This window comes from Pogona vitticeps, chromosome 1 (genome assembly GCF_051106095.1).
Source record: "Pogona vitticeps strain Pit_001003342236 chromosome 1, PviZW2.1, whole genome shotgun sequence".
NCBI classification, from domain to species: Eukaryota; Metazoa; Chordata; class Lepidosauria; order Squamata; family Agamidae; genus Pogona; species Pogona vitticeps.
In genome coordinates this window covers 249,641,628-249,652,496 of record NC_135783.1, presented here as the reverse complement: position 1 = coordinate 249,652,496, position 10,869 = coordinate 249,641,628, and the positions used below count along the sequence as shown (strand labels likewise).

At 41.5% G+C, this 10,869-nt stretch overlaps 1 protein-coding gene across 6 annotated transcripts in view; it reads right to left on the bottom strand.

Moving 5' to 3' along the window:
* Positions 1-1,447: 1,447 nt before the first annotated feature.
* Positions 1,448-10,869, bottom strand: part of RIC8A (RIC8 guanine nucleotide exchange factor A) — a 35,284-nt gene continuing 25,862 nt past the window's right edge. For all 6 annotated transcript variants that reach the window (XM_020806949.3, XM_020806948.3, XM_078383587.1 and 3 more), the window contains 2 exons: positions 10,302-10,421; positions 1,448-2,774 (listed from right to left, as the gene is read on the bottom strand). In XM_020806949.3, the coding sequence (XP_020662608.1) occupies positions 2,654-2,774; positions 10,302-10,421 (241 nt within the window). In that variant the 3' untranslated portion in view covers positions 1,448-2,653. The remainder of the gene's footprint in view (positions 2,775-10,301; positions 10,422-10,869) is intronic.

Sequence of the window (10,869 nt, the reverse complement as noted above, 5' to 3'; positions counted from 1 at the left end):
TTCCATGCTAATTAATCTCATCCCCTTGCACATGTCAGATTAAATTGCTACATGACAGAAATCTTGTTGCTTAGTGTAGTAAGTAACAGCTAGAGTAGACCAATTCAATCAGTGGGGATTTGGTAAGTCAACTGCTCCATAATTTCCAGATTCAATTGGCACATTTGCTGCAACTTACTAAACCAAGCAAAACACTTTCACAAATGTTAATGTTGGTCACTGCGGAAAAAAGGCATGCACATTTGGCATTAGCTGATCTTTCTGCACTTAGAAATTCTGGAAATTTTTGCCCAGTTGAAGCCCTGCTGATCAATCTCCCAACTACCACCAAACCTCTGTGGTTGGTTTTAAAAGCTATATTTATAACAAATACATTTTTGCCCATTCAAATTAAAAGATTTGGTTGAATGTGTGAATCAAATATTAGACTGGAAAAGTGAGCTTAGGGTAAGCCATTCAAATAAGATATTTGAATCACCAACTCTACAAATGTTTACTGCAGAGAACTGGCTAATTCGTAAGTCAAGAATATGCTTCTGAGAACAGTTCCTAATGCCTTGTTACTTTTAAACCTTATTTCATCTTGGGCAAAAAAAGTGTTCTTTTATTAGAGAGATTTGTGGAATCCTTTGAGCTTCTTCAATTTTAAAATGAAAAACAGTGTAAAGAACTATCCAATATTCTTCTGCCAGTCCCATTTGGGTTAGAAAAATGCCAGCATACAATCTGCTCATTTCATAGAAATACCTCCATCCACCGCCTTTCTGGTTTCAAAAAAGATGGCAAATGGGGGTGGGGGGGAAGTATAATCAATGATGTTAGTCATGGAAGCAGTAGAACTACCAGGTTCTGACCATGTGCCTCTGCATACCAATTCACAGAGGACTGGGAAGTAATGGTAGAGGTGGCCCTGGGTGGTGGCTTCCTAGAAACACCTGCTTGATCACTGCAGGAAACAGAAATGCTGAACGAAATGCTCCTTTAAGTTGATCAAGCAGGACTTCTTTGATATCCAAGCTAGTTGCAAAGTTTTGAAATGCATATGAACAATGGTTTTCAGCATTTTACTGGCATTAGTCTCCTATTACATAGAGGAAACAGGATATATAGCAGGATCAGCCATAATTATACTCAAAATTAAGGCAGTCTGTGAACAGCCCAGTGCTTCCACAGAATCACAGAAGTGGGTGATTAACCTCCAGTGGCATACTCTAATCAAGATTTCTTTGCACACACAATAACTACAGATTGACCTATATAAAATTCATTGAGGTTCAACTTGTTGTGTGTCTAGTAAGTTTCACACTTAGCTTGTCTGCTTTGCTCTATGTTTCAATATAATGTTACTTCAACAGCAGCCATCCCAAAGTGTCTACACCTAGAGACATTCATCTGTTTCTAAATGCTCAGATATACAATATCCCAAAGAATCACACAGGCACATGCATTATCATCAGAAGGTTTTCTTTATTCTACTGAAAATCTTTCATTTACATTGGTGCTAAGTTCAGAAATTGTTGATAGTGGAAACAAGCTAAGATATGAGCTGCTTTGTTGAGCAGAAAAATCTAAAATTAAGGTAAAAGACAAAGATGCTTAAGAGCAAACTTTGAATGCCAAATGCTATGGAAGAATGGGAATAGAAGCAGATACTTTAGAATGCGAGTAAGCAACTGCCCACTGCCTTTTGTTCTGAAAGCACAAAAAGCAATGATATAAGACTAAACATGAAAGAGAAGACACCATACAGTGTCAGACTATATAGGAATCAGCGTCCTTCCAGCTCCAGATAATCAAATATCAACATGTATGTCAGTGTGACGAGAGAAAGATCCAGAGATTTTCACATATCTCTACTGTTAAGATAAACAGATTCCTGTTATCTACCTTATGTATATGTACAGATGTGTTTGTACACACACACACAAATTCAACCATATGCACATTTTTTTACCCGCATGTTTCCATCTGTAATGTGTCTTAAGGGGAACTGCTTAAAATAAATTTGTTCACCACAGACTTTCCAAATAAATGCATTCAGTGGTACAGTTTCACACATCACATGTGGAAAAAATGCAAGCTTCTCTTTCTTTGCACATTCCTATAATATGTTCCAATCATATCCTCTGCAAGTATACATTCACAGTTCTCCAGAATATTCATGTGTTCTGAAATGTCACCACACAGCCTGGTTGCTACATTATGTGCTTGGCACAAGTATCCATTCACACACCCCACTGCAAGCATGCATAGATGCATGTATACCACACTTTCTTTCCATGCAGGTAGCTTGCACACATGCACTCCCAATGCTCCATATGCTGCTGATGTCCTTTTGATACATACAGAGACTGTCTTCCCTTCTCCCTCCTTCCCAGTCTACATCAAATACACTGGGAAGACCTTGGAAAGATTCCAAGCATGAAGCGCTCAGGGATACTGAGGGATAAAGAGAGCAGGAGAGAGCCAAGTTGTCCAAAGCTCTCAAGGGTAAGAGTGTCATAGTGCTAGTGAAGAATCAGGTATTATACCTGTCTGGGTGTGGGAATCTAGTCCATATAGAGTCCTTTCTGGGACTGATCTTCCGACACAGCACCTGTTATGGAGGGAGAATAGAGGGCCCACAGGTTTCAGAGGAACAAGACAGGCTCTGTTAGTCTAATTCCAAGTCAGAATCAGATGATAACCTCTCTTCAGCCATCTGATGAACAGCTTCATCCATAGATGTTAACGTGCCATCTGGACCCATTCCCATAGGCTGGATGACCTGCTGTCTGAAATAGAAAGAGGGAAAATAGCAGCATTGTCACGAACAACAGAATCCCAAAAGGAAAATTTTAAAGCAGGGTGTGAATAAGAAACATTTCTATGGCCCCTGGAGCTCCTAAGTCTCTGCCCCCCCTTTGCCAAAAATGTCTCTTAAAATGTGAGAATCATGCCTCCAGAAGGGGGTGTGATTGTCCTCTGGAACAATCAGTGCCCCTACCGCTCTGTTTTAGCAAAACAAAGACTCTTTTTGAAAGGCCAGAAGTGACCTTCTGCTCACTTTCCCCAGAAGTCCTGTGGTGGATCAAGAGATGGATGGAACGTTTCCTCCTATAACCTCCAGTGTTCTCTACCCCTGACACAGAGAAAAAGTACCACCAAAGGTAGCCACATGTCAAGGCTAGAGACATGTCCACTTTGGGAATATACAATCCATCCATTATCTTCTATTGCAGCTATTTTTCCAAAGAGAGAGCCATGGTCTCTCTCTCTCTGTACCAGTAAGATACCAGGAAGTAGTCTTGTGGCACCTCTAGCTATGCACCTCTCATTGTAGCATTTGTAACAGATTTATTTTAACATGAGCTTTCAACAATTGCTGTTCACTTCCTTCAGATGCACAGAGTATCAGATCAGGGCTATATATACACATTGTAGAGGATAGGAGCAGGACAAATTTGGATGCAGAAAATAACCATGACAACAGACAATTAGCATTAACATCCTAAGAATAAACAAGAGAGTTAATTGATGTTTCTCAGGTGTTACCCAATATAAATCTACCTGGCAGTTTGTTCCTTCTGAAAACAATAAAGGCGAAGAAAGTGTGAGTGGGTTTGCAGTTACTCACTTTAGTCTGTTTCAGTTTGTTCAGATAGCAAAAATAGAAACAAAGAGTTGCAGCACTTTAGAGATGAACTTATTTATTTCAGTGTGAGCTGCCACAAACCACAATCCATTTCCTCAAACCCAGGTGCCTGGGCTGAACCCAGGTTTCCTGTTGCTACTGTCAAATGAGCATCTTGCAAATGGCTGGGCATTTGGCCATACACAAAACTGTGAAAGCTATTTCACACACACATTATGCTAAGAAAACATTACACAAATGATGTGCTCTTTTTTTCCTTCTTGGTATCACTCCTTTAGAATTTTACCCTCTGACTTCAAGTTTAAACATTCACTGATGCCCTGAAACTTGTGATTATATCCCAGTTCAGCCACCTCCTGTTCTTGTCTCCCCTTGAAATTCCTTTGTATTAAAACAGCCTTTTCCGTATCAGTGAACGGAAGTGGACTGGAATCCAGTATTTCTGAAAGAGGATTTGAAGCTTTACTGTCTGGAACCAGCCCCAGAAAGCAGAAATGGTTGGTACTTCTGCTTCTACTTTTCTAACATCCTTTTCTTGTTGTCAAAAACAAGGCAGCCGGTTGTGTACACCTTATTTCAGAGAACTATACTTCCTGGAAGTTTCCAGAAGCACAACTATCCCCTTTTTTAAAAAAATCCACCATGGAGAGAAGATTCTGAGGGTTCAGTTGACTAGAAAACTGGGCAGGAGGGCAGCATCTAGCTCACTCTTGTGGCTTTAAGCTCTACACATTCACACTGACACCGAATTAACTACAGTGGTGCCTCGCATAACGAGCGCACCGTTTAATGACGAATTCGCATAGCGATCCGTTTTTTGGGATCGCTAATGTGATCACATACCGATGCTTTCTATGGCTGAAAATCGCTTTGCAACGATCGGTAAGCGTTTCGCTTACCGATTTTCGCATAGCGATTTTTTAAAAACAGCTGATTGGCGGTTCCAAAATGATTTTTGCGCCCTGCCCTCGCTTACCGAGGGCACGAAAATGGCGGCCGGATGGGGAAACATCGCAGAACGGTGAGTTTTGGGCCCCATTGGAACGCATTAAACGAAGTTTAATGCGTTCCAATGGGTTTTTCCGTTCCGTATAGCGATGTTTCCCCATAGCGACGGTTAATTCGGAACGGATTAACCTCGCTGTGCGGGGCACCACTGTACTGGATTTTCTGTAGTCAACCCTCGACTTACGAACGGCCCTAGTTATGAACATTTTGACTTACAAACCGTTCTGATAGGAAAATATGGACTCGACTTGCAAACTTGGATTCGAGTTACGAATCGAAAAAAAGTACAGGGAAGGCAGGGAAAGCGGGAAATTTGAACTTTCAGTTAGCGAAGAGGCTGCTTGTCTGCTTCCTCGCTTGTCCAAGCAGTTAGACAGTGGGAAGAGAGACCTGGGACTGCCTGGTATTGTCATTTTTAAATGTAAAATTTAGTTTAAAAGGTGCTTTGTTTGGGTCAAACGGTGCTTGGGTAAAAGGGGGCTCAATTTGAGTTAAAACCTGCTCGGGTAAAAATGTGCTTGGTTGTTTTAAAAGTTGCTTGTTTTGATTTAAAAGGTGCTTGGTTGAAAAAGTGCCTGTTTTGGTGTAAAAGGTGCTTGATTTAAAAAGTGTTCTTTTTAAACAGCGTTCGTTCGTTCCCTCTGTGGTTTCCTGCCCTTTTTTAAAACCTATGCCATCTTAGGTTTAAAAAAAAGAAAGAAAAAAATTCTGCCCCTAGTGGTAGGAACGGATTAACTGGCTTTGCATTAATTCAGATGGGAACTAATGCTTCGACTTACAAACCGCCCCTTGACCTAAGAACCAAAAACAGCCGGAACGGATTAATTGGTTTTCAATGCATTCCTAAGTTACGAACTTTTCAACTTACAAACTTCATTCCGGAATGGATTACGTTCGTAAATCAAGGGTTGACTGTAACACATTGCTAGCTTATTGCAGTTTCCAGCAGATGCCTTTTCAAGCCAAATATTTAAACATTCTTTCACTGAAAAAGAAAGGTTACTTACCTGTAACCATGGTTCTTCGAGTGGACCTCTGTGAATTCACACATATGGGTTTAGTCTGCGCCTGCGCTGACATTCTCGGAGCATTCTAGAGCTAAAAGTAACAATTTTATGGTGTGATCCCCCATGAGGCACAAGCTCCTCCCACCCAAGATTCCCCTCAGTTCCTGCAATTTGTCCGCCGGGCATGAGAGTTATACAACAATAAGATACTCGTGACGGACAGAGGGGAGGATGGGCGGGTAGTGTGAATTCACAGAGGTCCACTCGAAGAACCATGGTTACAGGTAAGTAACCTTTCTTTCTTCTTCGTGGCCTCTGTGAATACACACATATGGGTGACTGGCAAGCTTACTTATTGGCAGGTGGGACATCACGGTAGGAAGGATGACAACACATTTCTGCCAAATCCAGCGTTATTGCGTTTACCTACGTGTAGCCAGTAGTGCTCCGCAAAGGTAGATGGCATGGATCATATTGGTGCACGGTAGATGTTGAGAGTCTCGATTCTACTCTGGATGCAGCCGAGGTAGACACCACTCCGTGGAATGAGCCTAAAGCTGATTAGACGGTGACTCGTCTGACCGCTGGCAAGCCATAGATACAGTCTGGACCATCGATCTAGAGATGGATAGGAAGAAACTGGACTTTTGAAATGAAAAGAATGAAAGCATCAAAAGAGCCTGTCATCTGTTCAGAAGTTCTGGTACTGTCCAGAGAAAATGCTGGTGAGCGCCTTACATAAATATTGTGGAGCATGTGCTCTAAAGGAGATGATGGTGATCTGAGGAATGATGGTAAGATGAAGCATAGATAAACATGAAAATTAATCGAATACGTCAGAATGAGACATTAAAGTAGGAAGTCACTTTATCAGGAAAATTGAATAACAGGTGGATCAAATCACAATCCAGCTATTTCGCGTGTTCCCTTGGCAGATATGACAGCCACTAGGAAGGCTGTTCAAAGTCAGTAATTTCGCATTTGAAGAGAAAATGGGCTCGAATGGCAGGCACATGAGTGAATTTAGAAAGATCTATAGACCATTGAGGAACAATGCGTTTACATGGAGGACGGGTGGTACTAAGTCCTGTGAAAAGATGTTTGACCCTAGAGTGAGACAAAAGTCCTACATACCAGAATAATCTGGTTAATGGGCAACAATAGCAGATGTATAACATTTTAAAGCATAAACAGAAAGCCAAGTAGGCAACAGTTTCAAAGAAAGTTGGTAAGGTAGTTCTTTGTTTCAGTATATTTAATAAAGATTTCATTTATTTACACATCAACATCAAGTTGATGGTTTTCGAGCTCGATCGAGCACTGATGCCAAAGTGGGAGTATTTCCCAGGTTGCCAAGTTCATGAACGATAGACCTATATGGTAGACCATCCTTCCCTCCAAAGTTAGGAGGTGAGGAACCAGAGGGAACTGACATGTGTCTGTCTATATCGATCTGAGACAGGCAAACTAGGACTACCTTGGTCATCAAGGAGGTATTTGGATCGCGTTTGATTAGGAATGATGGTGATGGAAGATTGTCCGTAGGGGGGAAAATGTATCGGAGGGAAGAGTTATGGCAAATTCCCTGTCCACTGCCATGTCCCCGACAGTGTTTCTGTCCGCACCTGCACAGGAGCAATAAAACCTGTCATCGGTGTACGGACCCCAGTGAATACATTGAAGGTTGATACTTTCCAATGGTGATAGAACTGAACTTGCAGTTACTTGGATTAGGGATCCTCTAGTTGGTCAAAAAGAAAAGATACCACTATTGGAGTGGTTCAAGGCTGAGTCTGGATTGCTTTAGCACTGAAGTCGTGGAGGTCATGAATATGTAGAACTTTACAGCACGGCAGAAAAAAGGAACTGAGGGGAATCTTGGGTGGGAGGAGCTTGTGCTTCATGGGGGATCATCCCATAAAATTGTTATTTTAGCTCTGGAGTGCTCCGAGAATGTCAGCGCAGGCGCAGACTAAACCATATGTGTGAATTCACAGAGACCACGAAGAAGAATGAAACATTTGGGATATAGGATGAATTTACATACAATTCATGTGTCTCCTCTCTGAGCTAAGGCGCTCTCCTCAATGTTTACCTGAATGGGTGTATCCATAGCCTTCCCATCTCCTCGCTCCCTAGGAGTCTAAACAAAGTCTGAACACCAAACATGTGTGAAGGCTTCCTAGCTAATAGGAAAGCAAAACCTTTGGATGCAGGATTGGTTTATTAACAATTTCATTTCAAAACTTCTCAACACATTTCAGATTTAATCTTCAGGGAGAACAGCCAAACAACATGAGCTTTCTTAACATCCTCTAGCTTATCCAAAGTCAATGGAAGATTGGTCTGCCCTTAAGTGGAAAGTTTATAGTTCCCATGTTGGGGCAGAGAGCAGATGTTGACATTCAGTCACCTCAGCTAAAACAAAGTGACTGTATTCTGATTCTGTTCAATTTATATAGCAAACTATATCCCCTAAACGTAGAGACAGGGAGAGGAAACAGTGGAAAAAGTGCAAACCAGCTTGTTATAAAACCTATGCTGCAGTCACTGAATCTGCTTTCTCTTCACTCTGCAATGTGGTGCAATCCTGCTTCTCACGGCAACACTTGTTTAAAGGAGCACCTTTGCTATGTATCATAAACTAACTGTTATTGTTAATATTAAGTTCATATTCTTAAGAATATTAAGTTCATATTCTTAAGAATATTAAGTTCATATTCTTAAGAATATTAAGTTCATATTCTTAAGAATATTAAGTTCATATTCTTATTCTCTCACAAGAGGAGGCTGACAGTTAGTGTTGTTGGACTGCAACTCCCTTCATCTCTTACTCTTGGCTCTTCCGGCTAGCCCTACTTGGAGCTGCATTACAACCAAATCTGGAAGGCTGCACATATCCTGTTTTTGACCTAATCTGAAGAAATTCCAGAAGCATTTGTCAACAGGCTTGATGGGGAAAGATTTTTGAATAAGCAACTCTTGAGTGTCCAGCGCTAATTCTAGTATTGCCAAGAGTGAGAGATGAAGGGAGTTGCAGTCCAACAACATGCAGAGAGTTGTACGTTATCAACCTCTCTACTTACAGGCAAGACCAATGGCAAGAGAAAGCAATGTTCCAACAGAAGCACTGTTAACACAGTACTCAAACTAGCATTTCTACCCATCTCATATATACTGGAAACCTAGGGTATCAGCATCAAAAATGCCGTCTGCTGCCCTTTTTGCTGCCAACCAATATCTCTTTTGAACTCTTTAGGTAGTCCCTGGACTCCTGCCTGCATTGCCCCTAAATGATGCACGAGGAACTACTGTAAAGTGCATGCCTGCTGGGAAGAAATGTTGGAGGCATTAGCTGCCATCTGTCTCTGCCAATAGTACTCCCAAGTAGCAGCCATTCAGAGAGATCCCTCTGGAGCCTGCAGAAGGAGCATGGTGGTAGTGACATAATTCAAAAGCATATTGTGGACAAGCAGGGTATGAACCTGGGCTGGCAACTTCGAGAGATCCAGAAGGCCCACACATGCCCACCAGTGGGCCACAGAAGGCCACACCAACCCCCATATCCACTTCCCTCCAGATGTTTTTCCTAAACAATATCATACTTTACAGGGGGAATAAAACGTTCTCATGCCCTCTGGTCACCACAAAGAACATGTTGTTTTTGGCTGCTACCTATGTGCCATCTGTTGTTGTTGTTGTTGTTGTTGTTGTTGTTGTTGTTAGTAGTAGTAGTAGTAGTAGCAGCAGCAGCAGCAGCAACAAGTCCTCCTCCTCCTCCTCCAAATCCCAGAATCCTCTACGAATACCCCAGGCAGAGTTCTGGGAGTTTCCGTCCAGAAAAACACAACTTGCGAAGATCTTCATTTCAGTTACATGGACAAGGCTGAGGCTTCTTTCAAGGCCTCATTCTAAGCTTCCATTTCCTGTTGCAATGCTTCCAGAGAGGAAGTTGTCGCAGTGCTTCCTGGGGGTGGTAGTCTTATTGTTCTTGATGTTCTACAGACCGTATGTCCAGAAGGACCATCGCCCCCAGGAATACTGCAGCATGAAACGAAGGCTACAAAGAAGGCATGAGGGAGCTTTTGTGCATTTAAAAAAATGTTGAGGGTGAGGAGGCTGTACTTTGGGACCCGGGGAGTCACATGTAGTTACTGGCATGACAGCTGAAGCCATGACAGCTGGACAATCCCTCCTTCCTTCTGCAATCTAGTTTCATTACATTTCTACTTAGTGGCTGCAGAAATAAAAGTTCATTGGGAAAAAAGCAGTTAATTACATGGTCTATCCTACTGTATTCCAGGAACTCAAGACAGTTTTTTTGCTGTGCCAATTTTCCTATCCCATAACTGCTCATAATCTAAGGCAACCCAATGACTTGGGAGACAAAACAGGATATGTGGAATTAAATAATTTAGAAACTGTGTGTTGGATTTGCATTTGGAGTTACAGATTCCTTCAACCCTTGACGTTCTTTTTCTTTTATCATGATGTTATATCCTTTTTGAAAAATCTAATCATACACTGCCTGGAGAACTGTAGTTACAAAGTACGCTATAAATGCTAAAAATAATTAATTGATGAACCAAAATCTTTCAGATTACTTTTCAGACAAACAAGCCATTCACGGATTATATATATATATTTGGTACCTGGAGAGTTTGTCAAACATGTTCACCAATTTCATTGCTTCAAACTCTTTCTGCTCATCTGTCATCCCCTCCATTGGGTTGGGAAGTTTCTCTTCTACACGTCCAGTTATAGGATTAATACTATACAGAGAAGCCACGATGACAATAAAACACAGAGAAAGAAAACAGAAGTATATGTTAATTAACAAGCAGGGGGACATATTAAGCTCAAGTACACTGAATCAATAGACTTTTCTCCTGGCTTCAACATTCTGCTATTTGCATGATTCCTGAGAACCACCTAGTCCCAATGATAAATGAAAAAGGTCACCAAGGACTTGACAAGGCAAATGGTGGCCCTCCTAGTAATACAAGCGTATCATATTTATTTTTATGTGGAGTGGCTTGCTTGAATACAGAGAGAAAGTTAGTAGCCCAGAAATCTAATGCTATAATTAGCCTTTAATGCTCCAGATGTTTTAGACTTCAATTCCTACAATTACTTGCTATGCTGTCTGCAGTTTCTGGGAGCTGCAGTCTAAAACATCAAAGGTTGAGAACCACTGCTTCAGACTCTGGTTCATAGTTT